Source organism: Schistosoma mansoni, assembly GCF_000237925.1.
Source record: "Schistosoma mansoni, WGS project CABG00000000 data, chromosome 3 unplaced supercontig 0077, strain Puerto Rico, whole genome shotgun sequence".
Lineage (NCBI taxonomy): Eukaryota > Metazoa > Platyhelminthes > Trematoda > Strigeidida > Schistosomatidae > Schistosoma > Schistosoma mansoni.
The window spans coordinates 313,688-341,366 of record NW_017386007.1 but is presented as its reverse complement, the minus strand read 5'-3'; the positions used below and the strand labels follow the sequence as shown (position 1 = coordinate 341,366).

Sequence of the window (27,679 nt, the reverse complement as noted above, 5' to 3'; positions counted from 1 at the left end):
TGAAATATAAGCCCACCCTTTGTATCTTAGAGATATATTTACTTATCAAGCTTCAAATTTATTTCAGCGGCAATAGGTTGATTATAATTGCTATGTGTAAAGTACATATCAATCATATTTCATAAATAACAACATAAACAACATACAACAATATGTAAAGCAATCATTGATTGATACCTTAGGTAAATTCAATAATTCTTCCAAATCCTTATTAACTGTACCATTAGAATATCCACTAGTATTCCCATATTTATTCATTAATTTATTCATAATTAAATTTCTTGGTATACTAGTATAAACTGTAAAATCTAAAGGATTAATTGTATTCCTATGTTTTATTGATTTATTTTCTACTAAATTAGGATAATAATTTGGTCGAAGAATAGCTGCAGCAATAGATGGTGCTGGACTAGGTGTTTCACTTCTTATTGTTGTAAATAAATCCTCTTCTTCTTCTTCTTCTTCAATATCATCAGATCTACTATCTCGTTCATTCATATTATCATGTACAGTAATTAAATTGGTTAAATCGTTTCCTTCATTTTGAAGTTCATTTATAAGATTAATAGATTTTGATTTATTATATTTATTTGATTTATATAAAGATGAAATAGGTAGAACTGGATCATGTGTATAAGGAACATCTGAAAAGTCTGTTGATTTACATAATGCAGAATTTGATCCATGTGTTAGGGTTGATAAAGGGCTTATGAAAAAAAAGAAGAAATCGGTAATTAAAGTGTAAAACTCAACTAAAACATCATAGGAAAACTTTATGTAATCATTTCATTGAAAAGTTTTCTAAGATAAACCATTGCTTACTATCTCTATTATTATTATTATTATTATTATAAGTTGACCGAGTTAAAACATTTTTTTTCTGTGGGAGACAACAAACCAGATTTCAGTGGAGGAAGAAATCAAGAAGAAGCACTGGAAGTGGATAGGACACACATTGAGGAAGTCACTCAATTGCGTCACAAGACAAGCCCTCACATGGAATCCTGAATTCCAAAGGAGAAGAGGAAGACTAAAGAACACATTACTCCGAGAAATGGAGACAGACATGAGAACAATGAACAAACGATGGATAGAACTACAAAGGAAGGCCCAGGACAGAGTGTGTTGGAGAATACTGGTCGTTGGCCCATGCTCTATTGGGCGTAACAGACGTAAGTAAGTTAAAGTATGGATAGATAAAGAATGTACTCTTTAGTTTATTGGAAACCCTACTTATTAAAAAGAAGCTAACGACAAGATGTACCCGAATAAATTATTGGTACTGCTATTAATCTAATTATATTAAGATCTATGTACGAAAACAATTTATCATTACTTTTAACTACTAATAAGTAGTTAAGAAATAAAGTAAATAAAAAGAGGAAATAAATGCTCACAGTCAAGTAAATAGCTTATTTAACGGACAGTCATTCGTACAACAACAACAACCTATCTATACTATTACACCTTTATTACGTACGCTTGAGTATTGCTTACTGCCTACGCATGTATTCATTCTTCTAGCCTTACTATTAATCACTTAATTGATTCGATGGTTCATGCTTTTCCATTTGTATATATATGTACATCTTAATTCTGTTCACTGTATTGCACTCGCTTACTCGCTGACTCGATCAACTGATCTCTCGCTCACTCGCCTGCTTTACGGCACTATTCTTTCATGCTTGCTTAACGTACCTGTAATTTTTGGATATCTCTGTGTGGTCAAATAATAAACGCAATAAACCCTTCGTATTCGCTTTCTAATTTATAGACCGTTGAGGGTTATCGAGTAATGGTTATCAGGACGAACAATATACGAAATTTAAGGATAATATCGAATACCGACCACCACACAGGTACAATTTGAGTACCGATTGCTTTAAATATCTTAATCATACAAGTAACCTGCAGTGATCATAACAGTTTAGTCATAACACCGTAGACTTTCACGCTGATTAATATAGATTAAAATTCATAAATTATCTTTAGTATTCATGAAGGAACAACCAAAGAATGTTGAAATATGGTGTCAAGGCTTACAACTTTTATTAGATCAAATAGAATGAATTTGGACTACTTTGTTGGGGTCCGCGCGACTATCGTAACCAATGGTTGGAGACTCTGGGTGACAGGGCTCAGAGTCGATCACAATGGCGTAGGTGTATACACTCCTGATGTTCCTTTAAACCTTGAGATTAAAATTTGCTTCGTATCTGCCTTCTTTCTTTATATACAACCTATCTTTTATATATTATCACCACTAAACTAACTGCTTCTACGAATCCGGTGTTGATCTTGTTGTGCTAACGAGGTATGGTAACTTGAACCGATGCATATATGTGCCTGGTCCTACGTTGTAGCTGACTTACTGGCTGTTCCATGTAAATACTGAAGCTGTATGTGCGAAATAAGTTATTTTTTCTCATTATTATTTTCTCATTTATGATATCATCTTTTCGGTAATGCTATTTAGCAAAAAGAAAACACTTTTATTTCATGTTACGACTGTCAAAGATTCATCGAATCATCCAGATCAATGACAACGATATGAAACTCCAGTTATGTATGATTATGTTGAATTTATATTTCAATCTCTACGAGAAACAAACAAATATTAATGTATTTTCATAGTTGAAATCATGAGTCAATTGAAGCTGGACCACCATGGAAAACCTGGAAGCACTAGACGGCCGTTTCATCCTATAGTGGGACTCCTCAGCAGTGCGCATCCACAATCCCTCACTCGTGAGATCCGAACCCACGACCTACCAGTCTCGCGCCAGAGTACTCAACCGATAGACCACTGAGCGGGCATCCAATAGTGTTAATGTCTAACTTCAACCAATCCACGAAGTTTCAGCAACTGTTCACCAATTATCTTCAGTGAGTTGATATCTCTACAATAGACTTGGTTGAACTCCACTGGTCACTGCTTCAAACCAGAACTCCAGGATATACCTCTTGAAGTCAGTCACTAGTGAGCATATGATTATAGATCAGAAGGGGTTTTGTGGAGATTTCAGTATTTTCATAGTTGAAATCATGAGTCAGCTGTAATTTCATGATACCACAAATGTTAAAACATTAAATATTTCGCCTTTGGTCGATGATTGCGTATCTCATAGGTGTTACCAATGTCAATATTTCTGATGATCAATACTAGCTGAAGTTGTCACTTATTTAACTTTCTATATGTAATACCAAAGCAGATAAATAGCTATATATATCGATTAAGTAGATTAGTATTTAAGTAATATATAAAGTTAAATGATAATATAATTCATTGTTTACCGATTTTTAGGATTATTTCTATCCGTATAAATAGTAGTATTCCAATCAGTTGTTTTTAATGGATATTGTTTTTGTGGTAAACCATTAACCGTGAATCCATTTTCAATTCTTTTGCTTGGATTAATAGAATGATATTTGCCATTAGAGGTATTAAACTTCTCTATATTCATAATCTGTCAATGAAATACCAAGAAATGTTAATGAATCAAAAAAATTTAAACAATAGAAGTTGAATAATCTAATCTTTGTACAAGCAATGATGGACGGTGGCTAACAGTAGGATCCAGGACACGCGTTTCGTCCCATTGAGGACTCGTCAGCTGGATGTGCTTGCATCTCCAATGAATTATGTATTAATAACATTAGATAATTATTATAAATGAGTAGACATTATCATTCATTTGTTATACAGTTTTTTTTAATGAATAACAGTTTAGATTATTGGTGAACAGTCATCTGAATTGATTACCTCAAGTGGTGTTCGTCAAAGCTGTCCACTCCCTCCATTCTTGTTTAACATTGTCGTTGACATGCTTTAAGCGATAACATTTTCATCATCTAAATCTCCAGGAGTTGAACTTTTACTGGGAGACTCACTTGTTGACTTAAAATATGCTGATGACATAGTTTTATTTGGTGAAGACGCTAACAAAATTCAATCTTCTGACCACTATAAGCAACAATTCATGCATGTTCGGGATGCGATTCTCCCCGTCGAAATGCAAAATGCTACTTCAGGATTGTGTTGCATCGACACCTGAACTAATGATAGTGAGACAAGTAGTTAGGCGTACTAGTATTCGATCATTGGTGTCTTCGAAGCATTGGTGGTATGTCCTGGGACCACCGAGTAAGTAATGGAGTTTTTAGGAAACTGGTACTAGATAAGGATGGCAAATCAATTGATGAAGTAGTGAAACTTCATCGGTTGAGATGGCTGGGACACGTGTTACGTATGCCCAACCACCGACTATATAATAATACGAACAACAACGCTAAAAAGCACAGGAAGATGGAAACTGCTGACACTTTTTCAAAGAACCATTATTATACAATAAGGAATAGTTTAGAACAGCTTACTCCTAAAAGAAATATACCTAAATTTAATGTATTCGTTTCGAAAAGTTAACATACATCGGCGAGACTAAACTATACTGACGACCTTTGAACGAATCTTAAATGACCTTGAGAAATATTAGCCAATCAAAATACAGTTAGTGTACAGTAACGGTATATTATACTAAAGTCAAAAAATTAAAGGGGATACTGTTCTTTTACATGACTCAAAAACTTATCAAGTTTAGATATAGGTTTAGAAGTTCTAAAATCATAGTGCATCCGGTACAGAAACTCATCCATGTGGCTCCATAGTAGTCGGCCTCTGGAGCCATGATAAGGCCTCGAAAATTCTTTTAGCCTCGACCACACAGCTTCTATGTTGTTGGTATGTTGGTATGGTTTAGGGTTTAGGGTTAGAGTTATGCTTTAGGGTTAAGGGTGAGACTATAATTTATGGACGACCTTTGAGCGACGCTAGAGTGACCCTGAGAGTGTTAACATAATAACTAAGACTAAATGAGGGTTACAAACCTGTGTGAAGAATTCAAATTATGATTTACAGTTCATGATTAAGGTTAGGAATTATACTTAGGGTTTTCATCACGAACTGACATCAGCTATAATGCCAAAACTCTATTTATCCAAATGGATAATTGAATTTCGCGCCAAAATCTTAATAATAACTTCTCTTGTAGACGCTGAATTATCACGTCTTCTCTAAAATTCGTTGTAAACCCATCGTACGTAAGCATCAGGTACCAAACTTAGCGCCGTGACCTTGAAAACCCACGAAAGCTCCTGATTGGCTAGTCAGTATAGTTTAATCTCGCCGTGTCAAGTTTTAGAAATCTATTTAGGTCTCCTCTTGAAGAACTCAAAAAAACCTTACATTTTACACAGCCGAAACATAGAGCAAACTAAATTAATAATAATATCACCTCACAGATGGTTAATCAACATTCAGTAAATAAAAGTTATCACTCAAAAAAAAAATGGAATACATACGTTTCCATCCATTAATTTATTCAAACCTCCAATTCCACCATTGTCAATATCTTCATCTTCATGACTACCTTGACTAATTGTTGGTAACATTATCCTTTGTGCTGTAGGATTTAAATGATCAGGAATCAATACCTTTGAGGTGTTCAACTTTGTTGTTTGATTTGATTGTAAATGATCATTAGATATCATTGATAACTTTTTATCTGCTGACTCTAATGAAGGTTTATATGAATGTAATATCTTTTCACGTTCATTACATTGTGAAACTTCTGAATGACGCCTTGAGCTACCTACTCGATGTATAACATTTTTCACAGAGTCTAATAAGCTATGATGCTAAAAAGTATGAAAATAAAATGAATAGAGGACTTCAATATCAAACAATCAATAACATTTATGAGAAAACCACGAATAATCATAATGATACATGCTGTTGGAAACTGGAGGTTATGCACAGATATTTGAATTCTGTTATGTCTTATATTGAAAGAAACTTACTTATTTCTGACTGATTTAGCTGTTTAAATATTAAACATAAGTAAAATCCAGAGATTACTATTTTTAGTAGTCTAAAATCTTAATTCCTACCACCTTAGCTTCTTATTTTGTGAAGTCAACATTTGATGAAATAGATTTTCTATTATTTCTTTTTTTTTAGGGTTATTGACTTCACTGTGATCGATGGTGGATATCAACATTGTTGAGATAATATATACTGTGAAGATTTTTATCTCATAATGGTGGGATGGTTGAAGACCAGAAAATAATGATCTGTGGTAGTTTTGGGATCACCCAACGAACTGGTTAACTTCAAATCATTATCTTAAAATATAATATATGTAATTATTTACTGAAATGTGAGAATTTTAAAGGCAAAGAATGTGGATAAGTATTTACTAATGACATAAAGCCACAACAACAACAACAACCAATCACTGGATTTTGACTGATTTGATTATATAGTTGAATTCATGAGTTAATTAAAGCTAGACTACTATGGATAACCTGGAAGCACTAAACTGCCATTTAATCCTCGTATGGGACTCCTCAACAGTGGGCATCCATGGTCTCATCCTCGGAGTGTGCTCCATTACCTCGGCAAGTTATATCATCATCATAATTGAAGAATACATGATCAGTTAGTTCTCTTATTATAATTTCCTTTAATGAAATTTATTCAGAGATCACTTAGTTTAAATAACTGAATGCTTTAATCACTTATCAACAAAAGGATATTGTAAGACGAAAATCACTGATTAGTTTCAGTACGTCTATTTAGACCATTCTAGCAACCTATAAAATTTTATCGTACAAAATATTCTAAACCACAAAATGTGAATGAAAGGACAATAGAAGGTGAATTACATTTTTTCATAACTCAACAACTCAAATTAAAATACTTTTAACATTTCACTTAACTTTATATAGTAGAGATCATGAGTCAATTGAAGCTAGACCACCATGGAAAACATGTAAGCACTGGACAGTCGTTTCGTCCTATTGTGGGATTCCTTGGTTAAGTGCTCTGGCGCGAGACTGGTAGGTCCTGGCTTCGAATCTCGCGAGGCGGGATCGTGGATTCGCACTGCTGAGGATTCTCATACTAAGTCTAAATGGCAGTTCAGTGCTTCCAGGTTGTATATGGTGGTCTAGCTTCAATTGACTCATGATCTCAACTATATAAAATTACTAAAATCTTCACGAAACCCCCTTCTGATGATTTCACTTAGCTGTTTAGTTAGAATTTCTTTGAAGAAATAATAAAAAACTGAAGAATATTGAAGATATTCTTCAGTTTACAATATAAAATAAACATTTAATATGTATCAATAACTCCGCCTATAGCTCTTCTAGAGTTACTGCCGGTCCCAAGCCCGAGTAAAGGAGGAGGGTTGGGCATGGGGTTAGCAACCCCATCCCATAGAAAATCTAACTCGCTAAAAAAAACGTTAACCAGAAAAGAAAAAAAAAATTCGATGTATCAATACTAACCGTATCACCATCACCTAGGCTACCAGAACTTCCACGTTTACTTGTTTCTTCAGATGGAGGTAATAAAATATTCATTGAAGTATTTTGTGTTTCAAGAGGGCCAGTTGTCGGCCTTCCAAAACTCTACGAACATTATGATTATTAATTATATAGAGAATTAATTACACATCATTATAAGATGAAAATCTAATCAACTTATGTTTTTTTATGTAAGATATTAACAACCAAAACAAAGAAATAAACAATGACAGATTTAAGGTCAATAAGAACCAATAAACATCGAAGTGCACAGGACAAGCTGTGAATCACATGTGGAGAAATTCAAACACTCCACTTCTACTCGAAGTTTGTGCTGATGATGTCGTTCAGAAAGACGATGAAAGCTTCACGACCAAACCATCCAACTCAGAGAACAAATCAAAATCAAAATAACAACAATATCAATGGCTTAGTGATTAGTGATAAAATGTTGTCCAGAATATTATTCACTATTGAAAATAATAATGTTTAATTTATTTGAGTAATATCTGTTGTGATGAATGTTCAATTTTAAATGCATATTAAGTGTCTAAATGAAAGTTGGGCATCACCAAGATAAAAGCTATCGATGTAAAGATACCGAAATCCTTGATCCAATATCTCAGTTACACAACTAAGTACATATATATTAAGTTAGGGGATTTTTGTGGAGATTTCAGGGTTTTCATAGTTTAAACTAGGAAGTGTACATAGCTCAACCACTATTGAAAACTTGAAGGCATTGGATGACTATTCCGTCCTCATATAGGACTTCTCAACATCGTCCATCTATGATCTTGTACCCGGCAACTGTATTCAGGACCTTCAGTATCTTGAGCAAACACAACCTCTAAATTCTTGAGCCGGCATTCAATGCAGTCATTGTCTAAATTCAAACGATTCACAATATGGAGCAACCTTCATCCATTGCGTAAGGTGTGTGACTGTTTCACACCCGACACGGTTGATCTAACTTGGTCATGACTTCTTGCTACAGCTCCAGGAGCTAGATTTGGAGCGCATGATCATTGTCACTGTTAGGGGATTCATGGAAGTCTTAAAAGTTTCATAACTTTAATCATAAATGTGTCATTTATGTCATATCTTACCTCCATATAAATCAAAAAGTCATTATTCACTCCCAACACAAACGATCATATGTTGTTTTTCAATCTTCATTTGATTCGTTTCATCACGTTCTAATGAATTATGTAGTTCACGGATGGCGAGTAAACTAGTCATCACTAACGTTTATGATGATATTAATAAAGTAATTATGGCCATTTAGTGATTAGTCAATTTGTGTTGCATAACCTTTTGCTTAACTAGAAGTTACCGATAGCTACCATAGGACTGCATCTCCTTTTGATGCTCCACTGCCTTGTGGATTAGACCTTTAGGTCAAAGGCTCCGAGTGTGGCCCCATAAGAAAACCACCTGCTTCAGTTTGGGTACCCAAGTAGTATCACAGTCCTCACACAAATCAAATGAGATTTTTGCGGCACATAGATACATCTGTTGCCTCTTTGTACCAATATTTATGTGTTTAAATAAATAAATAAATAAATAGATAAATAAATAATAAATGAATTTGTTCTGAACAATTCATCGAGACGAACTTACTTTGAATGGCATTATTGAATGTCTTTTCCCCTAAAAAAATGATAATGATTAAAAAAATACACATTACAATGGACTTAACTTATTACCAATCAATAAAGATTACGTAATTAAATTATGTTTTATTAATAGTAATGAGTAGGTATACTTTAAGATAACAGTCTACACGATTATAAAGCAACATATTTGCTAGTAATTCATTTGTATTGGTTGTTTGAATTCTCTTATTGATGTCTTGGATTCTCCTACTGGCCATCTTCTATCTCTGTTCATAATATTTGTTAATATATAGTTGAAATCATGAGTCAATTGAAGCTAGACAACCATGAAAAACCTGGAAGCACTGGACGGCCGTTTCGTCCTATTACGGGACTCCTCAGCAGTGTTCATCCACGACAGTTTATAAATGTTTGTAGATTATAAATACTCAGGAGTTTTCATTGTCATATACAGCAGTTATATTGAGTATAAGAGCTATCGTCTAAATTAAAGCGAATAGTTTTACAGTATTTGAATACCGAATTGATGTAAGACATTAAATAGGAAGAATATATTGACTATTTTTAAGAGAATAATAGTTGATGCAATGTGAGTGTTTTACATAATATCACTGACCAGTTGATTTATTTACATGTATGGATGATAAATTCGCTTAGTATTGTTTTGTTTGAATCTTCCCATTGATGTTTTAGGACTGAAACTGGACAGTCTTTTACTGGCATATGTGTATACTGTGCGTATTGCCTCGATATAGCCTAAATTCACAAGCATGGTAAGCGAAGATGGGTAGTAGCTAGCAGTGGAATCCAGGAAGCACGACAGTTCATTCTATTTGGGACTCGTCAGCTGGATGTACCTGCATCTCAGAGTTGATGTTCGCTCTGAAACTCGAACCCACTACTGTTCGCTTCAAACGCCATCGCGTTATCCACTCGGCCACTGAGTCCTGGCAGCGACTTGCCAGAGTGAACATCAACTCTGAGATGCAGGAACATCCAGCTGACGAGTCCCAAATAGGACGAAACGCGCGTTCTGGATTCCACTGCTAGCCACTATCCTGTATGGATGATAGTTGAAAGATTAAAAGAAAGACATGAATGACAGTATATGATTTATTTCATGAGGGAACACTATTTTTATCAGGCGGAGTTTTGTGGAGATTTCAGTATTTTTATAGTTAAAAGCATAAATCAATTAAAACTATCGGTCTATCGGTTAAGTGCCCTGGCGCTAGACTGGTAGGTCCTGGGTTCGAATCTCGCGAGGCGGGATCGTGGATGCGCACTGCCACTGAGGAGTCCCATATTAGGACGAAACGGCCGTCCATAGCTTCCAGGTTTTCCATGGTGATCTAGCTTCAATTGGCTCATGATTTCAACTATGAAAATTCCATAATTGATGAGTTTTTTGTCAAAACTTGTTGGGATAATCCTGAAAATTTCTCGCAATAGACCATGACAAGCTCAGGAAACATTAAAGAAGCATTTTATCCAATCAGCGTTTGATTAGAGGTTTTACTAGAAATATCGCGAAAATGAAAAGCCATATGTAGAAGTTCTGATTGGCTGATTACTACACTGCTACTATATTTAGTAGTATTCTAGAATTTTCAGGAAAACCCAAGGACTTCTAAAATACTATAAAAACCCTATATTTTCTGTACATAAATGAATCGTTGGAGTAAATTGCTTCACGTATATTTTGTGCCTTTTCTCTCGTGTTCAAGTTGTTGTGTAGTTCTAGCTTCGGGGTTACGAGACTATCTTAGGATCCGAATATAGCGTTCAATTAGCAAGACTTATCAGTAATGAAAGAAAGGTTTGTAGATCATAATTCTGATGGACATTGCTGACAAGCTACAATAATTAATCCATAATTCACTGTATGAACATATTTACAATTTTGTAAAGAAAAAGCACCAACAGTTATGACGAATAATATATCAAAGACGGCTAGAAAACTTCATTTTCATAGTGTCACTCACACTTCAATTGATTGAACCCTAGCTCATCCAATTAAGAGATAAGTTTTCTGGCTTCTTTATTAACCCTTTTGTATCGTTTCTTTTCAAATATACTACTTAAACGCACTCCATACGAAATAATTTGTAATTGCGATTGCTTTAGGGAGATTTTCAGAAAAACCCAAGGACTTCTAAACTACTATAAAAAAACCCTATATTTTCTATACATAAATGAATCGTTGGAGTAAAGTGCTTCCCGCATATTTTGCGTCTTTTCTCTCGTATTCAAGTCGTTGTGTAGTTCTAGCTTCGGGATTACGAGACTATTTTAGGATCCGAATATAGCGTTTAATTAGCAAAACTTATCACTATTAGATCAAATCAAAAATCAATAAAGTAAATAATAAAAAAATATAAAAAAAATTTTTTTTGTTACCTGTCCATGTAATAAAGCTTTTTGTTCTTCAGCTTTTTTTTGTTTCCATCTACGAAACCATTCTTGTATTAAAAATGTTGCATAAAATTTACCAACTGTTACATCATTATTACCTAATAATAAATAATTTAAAGAATTAAAAAAAATATAAAAAAAAAAAACAAAATTACGGTATATAAAAAAAAAATAGGAAACCATAATTGATCTTTAAAGTAATTAGTCCCTTTGATCAATTTCAATAGTGTAGTAATAAGAAAACGACGATTATCAGAACTATGGGATGAGATATGAGCGTAATACATTTTGAACACTAATCATACATATAGTGCACTTGTTAAGAACATTTATATATAAAAATAAAAGGTCAACTAGACTGTAACTGGGGGTGGGGTGGGCAAAAGAAGAAAAGGATAGTAAAAATAATAAAATAAAGTGAAAACAATTTGAAACCTAATCACTCTGGATAGTAAGCTAAGATTACCAGGGTAGGTTTATGAGTGAGAACAAACTGATTTTTAGATACACAAAGAGGGTTTGAATTTTCGTATGGGTAAGGTTTCAATAAACCCTTAGTATACGCCCTTTTACACTTTTATACAACACTACAATAGCCAAGTTAAGATCAATCTTATGACCTGTTTCGATCATATGTTTGGTAATAGAGGATGATGGATGTTTATCCTCTACTCTTATTGGGTCATTTGATTCTATTTGTTTTTGCAACTATTTGATCTATTAAAAATATAGATTAGATTATAATTCACTTGTACTTTTGTAAAAGAAAAGATAAAAAGTGGAACAATGACATAATTAATAAATTCATTCGAAATGTTGACCAGTTGGCTACATTGTTTTAAATATTAAATTACTCAATTATTGTGTGTTAAACTGTAATATTCCCTGGTAATAAACGAATTCTCCGCCTGTAGCTCATCTGGGGGCTACTACCGGTCCCAAGCCCCGGGTAAAGGTGGAGAGTTGTGCATGGGGTTAGCGACTTCATCCCGTAGAAAACTAACTGGCTAAAAAAGTGCTAATCAGAAAAATTATCAATAAGGTAGGTTATAGAAACATGATGTTAATTAATTTGACATGCCAATTACTATATTTGACAAAGAGGTAACTTAAGACAATTAGATAAAAGCTTTGAAAGTTATTACGCAGGTTGTTTTCACTTATTAGTATGGCTAATATGTATCAATGAATTGTTTATTGCCTCAAAAATCCCATTTGTAATGATAATAATAAACACAAATAGATCACAAGTAGACTATTTGAACCTGTTATATGATACTTTACATTAGTGAGCGGCATAAATCATGAAAAAAAACACCATGAGATAGACCAGCTAGTTGCTTTTGTAGACCTGGCAAAGAGAAAAACGTTGTTCAACCAACACTGGACTAAAATACGTCATTAGAAATCAGTCTTGCTGAAAAATGAAACTACTGATCCAGCTAGTCTTATGTTGAGATTATTCAAAAAAAAAGAACAGGTAGGATGTTTTTCAAAATGTCTGTAGGAAGAAATTAAATTTGTAAACTGTTCAGGGAATAGAAATATGTCAAATTTAGCGAAAATGATAGTAAAGGCTTTTAAGGTTAAAAATAGACTACTGGATAAATAAATCTGATGTTGACGTTCTAGTGTCTATAACAAAGGACAAAACTCCTTTTGTGACGCTCATAAAGGAATCAGTTTTACTAGTATATTATCTTCAATATTAGCCTCAATAATACTTTGACATCTAACTGAAGCTCGTAAAGACCGAAGCTAAAAATATCAGAAACTTGTAGTATCTAAACAAGGCTTATATAAACCTTTTTTACAACAATGCAAACTTGTTACATATTCGTAACAAAATTTTGCTTTAGATCAGAAGGGGTTTTGTGGAGATTTCAGTATTTTTCATAGTTGAAATCATGAGTCAATCGAAGCTAGATGACCATGGAAAACCTGGAAGCACTGCTTTAAGGCCGTTTCGTCCTATTATGGGACTCCTCAGTGGCAGTGCACATCCACGATCCCGCCTCGCGAGCGAGATTCGAACCCATGACCTACCAGTCTCGCGCCACGGCACTTAACCGATAGACTACTGAGCCGTCATCCAATAGTGTTAATGTCTAACTTCAACCAATCCACGATTTTGAGCAACCGTTCACCGATTGTCTTCAGTGAGTTGTTATCTCACAATAGATATGGTTGAACTCCTCTGGTCACTGCTTCGCACTAGAACTCCAGGATATATATCTTGAAGTGAATCACTAGTGAGCATATGATTATAATCAGAGGGGGTTTTGTGGAGATTTCAGTAATTTTCATAGTTGAAATCATGAGTCAATTGAAGCTAGAGCATCATGGAAAACCTGGAAGCACTGCTTTAAGGCCGTTTCGTCCTATTATGGGACTCCTCAGTGGCAGTGCACATCCACGATCCCGCCTCGCGAGCGAGATTCGAACCCATGACCTACTAGTCTCGTGCCAGAGCACTTAACCGACAAACAACTGACATTTTTTCAACATCAAATTCTCATATCTTCTAAATCAATAAATGTTTCCACATAACACAAAATAATAGATGGTTTATAGATTTATTCAACTTAGCTCATCATAACCTGCTCATATATCACTTTTTTTCCAACAATACTTGAAATTTTCTTTTAGTTATTAAAAAAACGAAGTTTCAATAGACTATTTGGTTTCATTTCTTACTTATTGTAATAGATGAATAATCTATAGACAGGAATTTTTAAAAAAAATGAATATTTCGAAGTCCATGGTGACTACTAACCTCTAGCTTTCACTGATGGTAGAAAAGATATGAATTTTCTAATAAAGCTTATAAGGAATAAATTATGCCAACATATAGGCTTATCAATTATATGCCCCCAAATGCCCTAGTACGGCCGAGAGTGAGGAGAGTCCGCTCTACCTCTCGAAATGCTCTCACATGGACACGCGTATATAGCCTCCGAAAAGGAAGTTCTACTCACTGCATTCTCGTGGCGAGGGTGTTCTATACGAAATTCAGAGGACGGAAAACGAATGTCCGGCGCTTTAACCGGGTTAGTGGACACGGAAAGTCCACCTAGGGGAGTTGGAAAATCCTGATTCCAAACCAATGGTGCACATGGGTTCCAGTATCCTGAAGGAACAAATAACGTATGAACCCATTGTTGGTCACCAGCTACCATGGGACTGCATCTCCTTACGATGCTCCACTGCCTTATGGATCAGACCCTTAGGTCAAAGGCTCCGGGTGTGGTCCCCTAAGAAAACCACCTGTTTCAGTTTGGGCACCTGAGCAGTATCAAAGCCCTCATACAAATCAAATAAGATTTGTGCGGCGCATATATATCTGGTGCCCCTTTGTACCATTGTTTATGTGTTTAAATAAAATAAAATAAAAAATCAATTATGTGCAAAATGTAAAATTCTATATTTTTTAGACTTAAAAGATGAATACCTAAATCATATAGACACTTCTATGCAGCTTTAGATGGAAACAAATTGTTAAGCTAAATATGTTGTACGCTTGTTTTCTATCCCCATCTACTACTCTAATGTATCTAAAGAATTCTTATTAAGTTTAATGATTGATAACTACCATTTTGGTAATCACAGTCACAGCATTTACGATATTCAAAAGAAAAAAATAGTTTATTAAGTAACATTGTCTGTCGATTGGATAAAGTTAACTTGACTTATTTCATTACCAATTCAATTAGTAACAATATACACATATATTCTGTTAGGTAGAATACACACATTCAGTGAATCAATTAGACTGTAAATACTATTAATAATAGCATATTGTCAATGTTGAGTATTTGACAATGATTTCATTATGATTCCAACAAATAATTATGATGAATGAACCCATTTATGGTTTGGGCAGAGATGGATAGTGGCTAGCAGTTGAATCCAGGACGCACGACACTACATCCTATTTGGGACTCGTCAGTTGGATGTACAGAGTTGATGTTCACTCTGGGACTCGAACCCAGTACCTTTCGCCTCAAACGCCATCGTGTGATCCACTCGCCCATTGAGTCCTGATACCCACTTGCTTGTGCGATGGGGTGAAGTTTAAATTCATTTAGTATTTTGTATTGCGTCCTGGATTCCACTGCTAGCCACTATCCATCTCTGCTTACGATGCTTGTGAATTAAAGGCTATATCGAGGCAATACGCACAGTATATACATATGCCAATTAGAGACTGACCAGTTGCAGACCTAAAACCATTTATGGTTTGTTGTAGCTATACATAAACATATATACTTAAAGGTGTTTACGTATGAAAAACGTTAGGTTACTATGCATAGAGACACAATTATGATTAGTTAATATGCCTATTATATATTAGATGTATATAATTTGTTTTTTTGTAACTACTTATTAACTAAATAAGCATATGATGATTATAATGAATGTAAATCAAATGATTAAATTTTTTTAAATTTTTTTTTTTGTAGAAAGAGTTAACAATCATTCATCTTATAATAGCGTAAAACATTATTGATCTTTACTGGATAACAACACCATAGCAACTGGATAACAACACCATAGCAACTATTATTGTTAATAAATCAAATGCATTCATCTACTGGAGTAATTACAAATAAAGGAAAAAAATTATGTTAACAAGGAATTGATTTATGAACAAAAAAAGGGGGGGGAGGGAATATTTCATGCATTGTTATTATTTGATAGTTTATATAAAGTAAATTTGTTATTACATCATAAGTAATCATAATTAAAACTATGATATATATATATATATATATATATATATATATATATATAATTACTGTATTATGTAATCCATCCAGTTATTACTTTAATGAAAGATTTTAGATACTTATAAACAAACATATGAACTATATTCTTGATTTCAACTTGCAGGCATTCTTTCCTATGATTTAAGTCATTATTTAGTCCATTTGAATATTGAATATGTGGTTAGGATAAAAGTCTGACTATCAGTAACAACCTACTGTGGGATAGAACAAACCAGATTTCAGTGTAGGAAGAAATTAGGAGGAAACTATGGAAGTGGATAGGACACACATTGAGGGAATCACCCAACTGCGTCATAAGACAGGCCCTCACATGGAATCTTGAAGGCCAAAGAGAAGAGGAAGACTAAAGTACACATTACACCAATAAATGGAGACAGACATGAGAAGAATGAACAAAAATTGGATCGAACTAGAAAGGAAGGCCTAGGATAGAGTAGGTTGAAGAATGTTGGTCGGCGGCCTATGCTCCATTGGGAGTAACAGGCGTAAGTAAGTAAGTAAGTGAGTAAGTAAGTAAGTAAGTAAGTAAGTAAGTAAGTAAGTAAGTAAGTAAACAAACATGAAACTACCTACAAAACATTAAAATAAATAACTGTATGCTGAATCCTTATTACAGAAATCAGAAATGCCCAAAATCTAAGTTTTTTCTTAAATTATTGAAATCTGTCATATGGATAATAATTTTTTTGTTTAATTTTTAAACGATCAATCTCTTTTAAACTAAATAAGTTGTATATTAAAAATCTCACTTTATGTGATGAGTAACCACTCAATTTGGTCAAATACGAGTGAAGATGTCACAAGTATTCGGAGTTTGACAACACCTTAACTAGTAACACCTTCTATAATCATAATGTGCCAACACAGTAAAATCAAAAGTCAGAAGTGAAGAAGTTCGAATATATATTTGACTCGTGATCAATACATCGAGAAGTGATTGATCTAAACTGGTTAACGGTTGCAAGAGAAGTTGAACACGGTGTTCCCACTCGTGATCTGGTGAGGATGCATGACCAAGTACCTTCAACTAGGTGAGTCCATTAAGACTAATATGGTCAGCATCAAATGTAGAAGACTTACAGAACTATTGATTTTGAGGATTTATTTACTGCTACACTACTTATGTGGTTGTTCATGAAATAAACTAATTTTCTATAATCTTTATAATCACATCAATCTATAGGTATCATTAACGAAATACCCCCAATTATAGTATTTTCCATTTTGTTTTTTTCTTTAGTTACCATGCAAGCTTTTCCCATGCATTAAACATAAATAGAGTAAATTTAAGTAGTATAATGCTTTATATAAGTAATATTAATATACTTGTGAAATGATAAAACTTTCTACGAGAAACCAAACCAAAAAAAACAAAAAAAAACTTACACCATGCATATATACACTAACAAATATCAAAGTAAGTAACAGTATATATTTCATTCTATAGTTGCAAGAAGAGGGAAATACATTCGGAGTAAAAAATATATATTTATATATAAAGAACTTAAATAAACTATAGTAAATGATGCTTAGGACTGCAACTGGTCAGTCTCTTGTTGACCATATGTACACACTGTGTGTATTGTCTCGATATAACGTCAATTCAGTAGATGAATGGATAACACGATGGCGTTTGAAGCGAAAGGTATTGAGTTCGAGTCCCTGAGTGAACATCAACTCTGAGATGCAGGTACATCCAACTGACGAGTCCCAAATAGAATAAACTGTCGTGCTTCCTGGATTCCACTGCTAGCTACTATTCATCTTTGCTTATAATGCTTGTGGATTAAGACTATATTGAGGCAATACGCACAGTGTGCATATATGACCAATAAGAGACTGATAAATTGCAGTCCTGAACATTAATGGGAAGATTCAAACAAACAATATTGTAAATGATATTATTTTATAAATATGTATCTATTGGATTAACTAACAGGTAAGATTTCATGCTGTAGTAAACAAACTGAAATCATTTTATATGTTTGAGAACATATTCTGAGAAATCAATCATAATCAATAAAAAAAATGGAATTATTGAAATATTCAACAAGTAAAGAGGGAATCAGAAAGAATCCGACCATCTATAGTATATCCAGATTAGTTTTAATGGTAAAATGATAAGGTAGAGCTTAAAAGAACCTTGATTTTCAGAAATTTCATTCCCTCAATATCAGCTAAAGGTACGTGAAAAGGAAATTGGATTAGAAGTGGTCTTAATGACCTGAGAGCGTGACCGCAGTACCCAAGGGACAACTGCTTGAAGTTGGTCACACATGACCTTTTTGTGGGTAGTTTTTGTGCTAGCTCCATACTTGTTGGGACCTTACCGCTATAGACGGATATCTGTGGGATAAGGCGAGGTGCACATTTTTAGGGTCGACCTTTTTTAACCCCACCCCTCTTTGTGGGAAGGCTGTTATGCTGATTGTCTGAAGGAAACATCTTAATGCCGTCACACCTCTGTACAGTCAGCAGTACGACTTCACCTTAGGACCTTGGGTTTGCTGCTTTTAGTCTTACCGCTCTTCAACCGACCTGCCTAGCATAGTAGTACCTTGAGAAACGATTGTTCCAGCCAGTATAGCTCGATTAGTTCATCACGATAGGCAATCCCGACCACCACGTCAAGGTAGCAGCAACGGTCGGGAGTAGCAGCAATACTAGTTTTTAAGTGAAACTTAGCACTTTATTACAAAGTTAATCTAGTCATAAACAAAGATACATTTTATTCACCTTCATATGGTTGCAATATTTTATGTACACACGTTACCCTTCTAATAGGGAATCAGATTTTATTCAATATTCTAAGTAACTGTATCAATTATTTGTCATAACTTCAAACAGAAATTAATCAGAATAGTATACATCAGTTTATGGTTCAATCTAACAAGAAAGTTGTTAGTGAAACTTTAAAAAGTTGACTGATTTAAAAAAAAATGATATGCTATTCAGATAATCTCAATTTCAGCTATTTATTTACCAAGAATTAGATTACATTAAAGTCCGTTTCCATTAATGAACGAAGTGACTTGATGATTGAATCTCGCAAGGCGAGGCCGTGGATGCGCACTGCTGACGAGTCCCACAACAGGACGAAACGGCCGTCCAGTACTTCCAGGTTTTCCACGGTGGTCTAGCTTCAATTGACTCAAGCTTTCAACTATGATAAAGCCTGAATTAATCAAGTTATTACATAAAATACAATAAAATAAGCGATTTAGATAAACTTAATTATATAATCGATACCATCAGCGCAAATATTAAAGTAATAAGCCATAGATCCAAATAAGTAAATATATATAAGTAATTGGAATATATAAACGAAAAAAGAACCAAAAGGTTTGTAGAACTGGATGAATCGAATGCAATTCACTACTTACTCTTTATACATAAAGGGTGATACGGTGAATACTACTCACAAGATTACTTATAAGCGAAGAGAAGGGTTCCTTGAAGCTCAAAAAGCACATCACATACAAAATACTCTAGATGGCAGAAGTGAAGTGAGAGAAGACAGCCTAGAATCAAATGGGATTGCGGAACACAACAATAAAATAAACGAATGGTTGAAAACTAGGTACAAATCTTGCACAAATATTCTGTAGTTTAGTTAAACATTGTTTCGATAAACACTAAACCCTACATTTAGAGTTGCTGCTCAAAGACGAGATGAAGATACCATTATCACAGCCGTATGACGTGAGGTTATCAGGAAACGTTCTGATGATATTTACGTATATAAGCACACCTAACTTTTCAATCATCCATTCACATTTTAATCGTGTGTTCTGCAATACAATTTGGTTCTAGACTATCTCTCACTTCTGCTCTAGTCTCCAAATTATTCTCTATACAACACGTTTTGTGACCTCCTGGAACTTGTCTCTTCAGTTGTTAACTCTACTAAACTTACACGTGATGTTTAGCTACATATCGCCTAATAAACAATCTTGTAAGTAACATTTATCATACTAGTAAATTAATTAAAAAATTGAAATTTTGTTAAATACCTAACATGAAAATGAAGACAATAATTGTAATAAATAGTTTGTTAGATAAGATTATATATATATATATAGTTGAATTTATGACTCAATTGAAGCTAGACCACTATGGAAAACCTGGAAGCACTGTACGGCCGTTTCGTTGTATTATGGAACTTCTCAGTGGCAGTGCGCATCCACAATCGCGATTTTAGTGAAATAAGAATATTTAAAAAAGAGTTATTATTATTCCTATATTGATAAGGGTGACACTTTTTTGTTATATAAAAAGACAAAGAATTTTATGTATATAAAGTGTGAATACAATAAGTGGACATTAAAAAAGAAATAAAACTATTTATTTAGATTTTTTTTAAAAAGAAAACAATTTTGGCAACATATTAAACGGATAAATGATGAATTAGTTGAAAGCGTGAGTCAATTGAAGCTAGACCACCATGGATAACCTGGAAACACTGGATGGCCGTTTCGTCCTATTATGGGACTCCTCAGCAGTGCGCATTCACGATCCCTCACTCGCGAGATTCGAACTCAGGACCTACCAGTCTACAGCCAGAGCCCTTGACCGATAGACCACTGAACTGGCATTTAATAGTGTTAATGTCTAACTTCAACCAATACACGAAGTTTGAGCAACCGTTCACAAATTGTCTTCACTGAGTTGATATCTCACAACAGATGTGGTTGAACTCGACTGACTACTGCTTCCCACTAGAGCTCCCGGATGTACTTCTCGAAGTCACTAGTGAGCATATGATTATATTAATTATCAGGAGGGGTTTTGTGGAGATTTAGTATGTTTCATAGTTGAAAGCATGAGTCGAGTTAGACATTAACACCGTTAGATGCCAGCTCAGTGATCTATCGGTTAAGGGTTCTGGCTCGAGACTGGTAGGTCCTGGGTTCGAATCTCACGAGTGCGAGATCGTGAATGCGCACTGGTGAAAAGTCCTTTAATAGAACGAAACGGTTGTCCAGTGTTTCCAGGTTATCCACGGTGGTCTAGCTTCAATTGACTCACGCTTTCAACTATGAAACATACTTAATCTCCACAAAACCCCTTCTGGTAATTAAAATAATGAATTAGTTTCAATGAGACATATGAGTATTGGTCATTAGAAGAAGCAAAAAAGTTCCTTTGTATATCATACAAATACTATTGTTCTTATTGTATTTCTAAATGATTTAAGGTTTAATATATAAAATGGAAGAAATAAAATTTTGTTTGATATAATAATAATGAAAAACAATGATGACATGATAAGTATGTTGATAATTCCAATAGTAGGGATAAGGACAAATTGTAGTTCCGTATTTTTGTTAAGTTGAAATAATAAGTAAAAAGATGGAAATTTTCACTAGAGCTATTCATATTACTAATTAGTTATTGATAAGTTGTTATTAACCATGCTAACCATGCTTGTGAATTAAGGCTATATCGAGGCAATACGCACAGTATGCACATATGCCAATTAGAGACTGACCAGTTGCAGTCCTAAAGACATCAATGGGAAGATTCAAACAAACAATACTAAGTGAATCATAATACTAAGTAAATAATGTACACTTCATAAGTTATTAGCAGATTAAAAATACAGACAAAAACTCCAATTGAAATCACTTATGAGTTAATGTCATATAAATATGTAGGAAAATAAGAAAAGTAAAAAAAAAACAAGTTTACCTAGAAACAACGACAACAACAAAAAAAAAGAAAGAAAAGATTCATTTATTCAACTAACCAAAACATATGATTATTTATTCAACTGTAAACGTTTATAATTTCTTTTAACTTTCGTCTCTTTTTTTATCTTCATCAGGCAACTAAGGGATTACTCAAATTAATAATAATAATAATAATAATAATAATAATAATGATATAATATGCTTATATATGTATGTATATTCCACATATACTAACGTGCTATGGTTAGTTTGAAAAAATCTCCCCCCTCCCAAAAAAACAAACATTTTTCATGCATATTAGAAAATTTTAGGAAAACACAAAAAAAAATTAGTAAGATGAAAGAACAAAAAAATTAAAATTTTTTTTCTACTGAATTATGTAATTTAGTTAGAAGTTAGAAAATTAGTCCCTTTTCTTTTCCTCTCAAAATCCTTCTTACTTTACCATATAGAGTTCTTTTCTGTTATGATGAAGATTTAATCAATATAATGAATTTTAAAAAATATTACCATCACCACCACCACCAACAACAACAACAACAAAAACAACAAAAAGGAAATCAATCGATTAAGTCTCTCATTTCCGATATGATAATCACCAATTTCTTGGTTCTTCATCTAACCATCTTGATTTATTATTATTATTATTAATGGCTTTATGATTTATTGCTTGATAGATCATTACGATAATCATATCATATTGAGTGATCACTAATTAGATGTTACCAGTTTAACAATCGATATCGGATTAACGTTCATTTTCTCTTTGAATGTATATTGCCTTCCAGACACTATGATGTTTCTACTTTTTTTTAAAACTTTTACAGCAAAAAGTTGTAAAGTTTTCTTAACGGTGCCTGAATAGGTTATGTCACTGATAAACATAATGATGTGTTAAAACAAACAAACAAACAAAAACACATAACTTAAATTCACTTAGTATTGTTTTGTTTGAATCTTCCCATTGATGTTTTTAAGACTGCAACTGGTCAGTCTCTTATTGGCATATATGCATACTGTGCCTATGCCCCCAAATGCCCTGGTACGGCCGAGAGTGGGGAGAGTCATCTCTCCCTCTCCAAATGCTCTCACATGGCCACGCGTATATAGCCTCTACCAGGGAAGTCCTACTCACTGCCTTCTCACAGTGGCGGGGGTGTTGTTCACGAAATTCAGAGGACAAAAAGCGAATATCCGGCGCTTTAACCGGGTTGGTGGACACGGAAATTCACCTAGGGACGTTGGAAAACCCTGATTCCAAACCAATGGTGCACATGGGCTCCAGTATCCTGAAGGAACAAATGCCGTATGAGCCGATCGTTGGTCACCGGCTACCATGGGACTGCATCTCTTCACGATGCTCCACTGCCTTGTAGATTAGGCCTTTAGGTCAAAGGCTCCGGTTGTGGCCCACTAGGAAAACCACCTGCTTCAGTTTGGGCACCTGGACAGTATCACAGCCCTCACACAAATCAAATAAGATTTGTGAGACGCATATTTATCTGGTGCTTCCTTGTACCAATATTTATGTGTTTAAATAAATAATAAATACTGTGCCTATAGCCTCAATATATCCTTATTTCACAAGCATTATAAACAAAGAAACACATAACTTATTGAAATATCTAGATTGATAGAAACAGCTAGTCTAGATATTCAAGTAAGCTGTCAAAGATTGGTTATCATCATAATGTTGTCAAATGCATTTAAGCTGATATACCATTGTGTCAAACTATAATCATAAATCTTATCTACAATTCAATCATCACATAGACAATTGTTTATATTAACTTTAAATAAACACAATTTCAAAAAAAACAAAAACCATACTAGGCATAATATACAGATTGAATAAAGAGTAAAACAAAACATAACAATATACAAGCAAAATAAATAAACAAAACCATCCAACAAGTAAAATAGAAACAATGTAAGTTATATATAATGGTGAACTGATGAAAAAAAGGAAACCCATGCACAAGCAAGTGGCTATCAGGACTCAGTGGCCGAGTGGATAACGCGATGGCGTTTGAAGCGAGGGTACTGGGTTCGAGTAACAGAATGAACATCAACTCTGAGATGCAGGTACATCCAACTGACGAGTCCCAAATAGGACGAAGTGTCGCGCGTCCTGGATTCCACTGCTAGCCACTATCCATCTCTGCTTACCATGCATTAAGTCGATTCGAGTAAAACAAAAAAGGACATCTCTACATATGTATATATATATATATATATATTGATATATATTCTAGGAAAAAATAATAAAGGAAAACTGATGTTTTTTTGGTAACTCCCTGAGAAACAATCAATATCCATTATATTACACTAAAAGACGAATTAAGAAGAATAAACAGACATATATATATACATATATTTATCATATTTATATAAGTAGTATATGTATATATATATAAGTTTATATTGACCAAAAGGTATAAGCAATGAAACAAATATAAATAGATCCTTTGAACAAGTTCAATGAATAAAACGAATATGCAAACAAAACATGAAGCAAAACATCAAGGCAATTGAATGTGAGAGTGAAGGAACACAAATAATGCTTGAAGCATATTCTTAAGTCTTCAGATGATGTAAAGAAACTTGAGAACAAGTCACCAATAACATTACACTCGATAGAATTAGGTTATACAATTGATTTTGTTGGCATAAGAATTCTTCGAAAAAGATTTCAATACTTACAAAGAAAGATGAACAGCTGAAGCGCTATACATATGGGCTAATCCAAACAATATTAATAGGAGGGATGGAATACAATGAGCAGTACCATAGCAACTAATTATTGATAAGTAAAAACCTGAACTCCTTTTCCGTTCTATCTATCTTGTATTATCTAAGTGACAACGATTACATTCAATGATTCTAATCAGTTGTCTTATCGGAATTAATTGTCTTACAAACTAATACATATACCTAGTTTAGACATTCTGAACGTTGATTGGATAACCTATTCAGTATACAATGAACCCGGAGAACCATGTACCTATTTATATTCTATAGTTTTGTTGTTTGATTATAATTCCTTGAAAAAGCTTGGACTAGATTGCCAAGTGAAACGTTGAATTTACTTTCAATTCACTTCGCTGAGATTATACAAATACATATATTCTTCTTCCTATTTAATGTCTTACATCAACTCGGCGCTCAAATACTGTGAAACTATTCGCTCTAATTTAGATGAAAGTTCTTATATAAGAGAGAGAGAAGATTCAGTCTTTGTCCGATATCATATTGTTATCTTAATGTATATGGACTGAATCACTATATAAATAGCCAAATAAACGAATCAATGGCAGATTTCTCCATTTCATTTGTTCGATTATTCCTTCTTTTTTTCCTTTTGTTGAAAAACAAACAATATCACAATAATAAACACACAAACACACATAGATGTATACGCGTGTATAAGGAATCAGTAGATAAACTGATATAGTGAAATGACAATGTTAGTAGAATCCTCAGATTTCATCTTAGCATGACAGCAATAAACTTGGATTATTAGAAATATATGAAGTTCATCCATACATAGAATGTATTGTAAGGTTTTTATGTCTCTCGACATAAGTAATATATGACGTCATTCAGAAGAGGAATGCATGGAAGAAGGCTATGAAGGTCAACTTGAAGAAAACAGAAATGGAAATAGAAAGGAATAGTGACTTTGGAAAGATCATCTAGAGTGTAAAGGACAAATGATGGAATTTCGCAATCAACGTATTCAATGTATGGCTCTCATATTTTAAGAATACATTGTGTAACTTAGTGTAGAAATAACATTCAGTTATCCCCACCTGTATCCTCATTTATAACAAGAATACTAAGTGATTAGTTTTTTAAGTCAACGATATTCTTTGTCCTGTTTTTTCTTTTTAATTTTTAAATGGGGTTTACGATAATGCACAAGTTTTAAACAAGATACAAGCTAAGAAACTAGGGGAATTATTCATATCACTAATCAAATAAGCATTATATACAAGAAGAGAATAATTCAATTACTGTTGTTAGTATCGGTTGTTATGTTAAGCCCATATACTTTATTCTAGCTACTGGCCAAGCCAATTTGCCTGTCCATTATGAGAGTCATATTTTGATCTTGTTCATTATTCGCTTATTAACCTTGACTATTTTTTTTATATGGGCGTATGTGTATGCACACTTCGTATCTTATTTCATCATATGTCTGTCATTCATTTTTGTCTGAATATAAATACTGAGTAATGCTTGCTTATGGCGAGTTGGCTTCCCAGCCAATCTCCAGCACGCATCATCTTTGCTTCGCTCGCTAACATTTCCTCATAGGCTCACGGCTTTCTGGTCTACGTTATTTGTTAATAAAAATGTAGTTGCCTCTGTTCTTTGCCTTTTGATATTATGCACTGTTAAGACTTGTATTATAACGGTTATCGAGGTGAACTATGAACGAAGCACGGCACTACACTGTCTATCCATTGTCCCACTAATTACCAAGAACAAATTTACAATCATAAACAACTAACTGAAGAGAACAATCAAGATTTTTGAGATAAGTATACATCACGAAATCTGTATTCTACATTGTTATTGTTCATTGTCTAAATATTTTTAAATATATAAGATTATTTATAATTCTAATTGAGTTCATCAACCGATCAATGTTAGATCATCATTCAAATTTTCAAAGCACTAAACGGCCCTCTCATCCTAATATGGTACTCTTCAATAGTGGATCCCTTCATTACTTCCAGACTTTCAATGGTAGTTCAACAATGATCAGTTAATGATCTCAAATAATACTCTACAATCTTTACTACTCTTTACTGTTTATAATAACTCAATACTAATGATTATTAGCATTGAAGATATGCAGTATACTTACTTGACCAAAGATTTCAATGTACCATGATTTCTCATTTAAGAATAATAATAACACAAAAGTATAAACAACAATTTTATAATTTAATGATTGAAGTCATGAGTCAATCTAAGCTAGACCACCATTGAATACCTGAAAGTACTGGATAGTTATTTCGTCCTAGTATAGGACTCATAAACAGTGCACATCCATGATTCCTCAAGAGAGACTCGAAAATTACTAAAATCTCCACAAATCCTCATTCTGATTATTTTATATTTCTCGTGAAAAAAAAGAAAAAAAAACGAATTTACCATATCAACTCTTATTAGAATCAACATTATTTAATTACTCAGTATCATCATTAGGCATATAACAAGAGAATTTCAGGATTGTGTACAATCAACTAATAACTAGATATATAGTTGAAATCATGAATCAATTGAAGCTAGACCACCATGGAAAACCTGGAAGCACTAGACGGCCGTTTCGTCCTATTAGGGGACTCTTCAGCAGTGCGCTCCCACGATCCCGCATCGCGAGATTCGAACTCAAGACTCAGAGCACTTAACCGATAGACCACTGAGCTGGCTGGCAGTCAAAGATGTTAATGTCTAGCTTCAACCAGTCCACGAAGTTTGAGCAACCATTTCACTTATTGTCTTCAGTGAGTTGAATTTATTATTTTTTCTTTCTTCTATTTCTTTTTGATCTTGATAGTTGGAAATTCAGTAGAATATTTTGATGTGGGTTTGTTCTCTGAGCTGAATGGTTTAGTCGCGGAGCTTTCATCGTCCTTCTGAACGACATCATTAGCACAAACTTTAGGTAGAAGTGAAGTGTTTGAATTTCTCCACTTGTGTAGCTTGTGCAGAAGATGTCTTTACAAGGGTTGATATACGCTTAGGTACACACTCGTGTAGTTGTTGGTTCACCACAGCA

General features: G+C 33.8%; 1 protein-coding gene across 1 annotated transcript in view; it reads right to left on the bottom strand.

The window, feature by feature from the left end:
- Window positions 1–27,679, bottom strand: part of Smp_159990 (voltage-dependent calcium channel) — a gene marked incomplete at both ends in the record, with an annotated part of 134,204 nt that overhangs the window by 8,357 nt on the left and 98,168 nt on the right. The window contains 6 exons of the mRNA XM_018791368.1: window positions 178–706; window positions 3,295–3,467; window positions 5,359–5,694; window positions 7,351–7,473; window positions 8,992–9,021; window positions 11,388–11,500. Of these exons, the coding sequence (XP_018645428.1) occupies window positions 178–706; window positions 3,295–3,467; window positions 5,359–5,694; window positions 7,351–7,473; window positions 8,992–9,021; window positions 11,388–11,500 (1,304 nt within the window). The remainder of the gene's footprint in view (window positions 1–177; window positions 707–3,294; window positions 3,468–5,358; window positions 5,695–7,350; window positions 7,474–8,991; window positions 9,022–11,387; window positions 11,501–27,679) is intronic.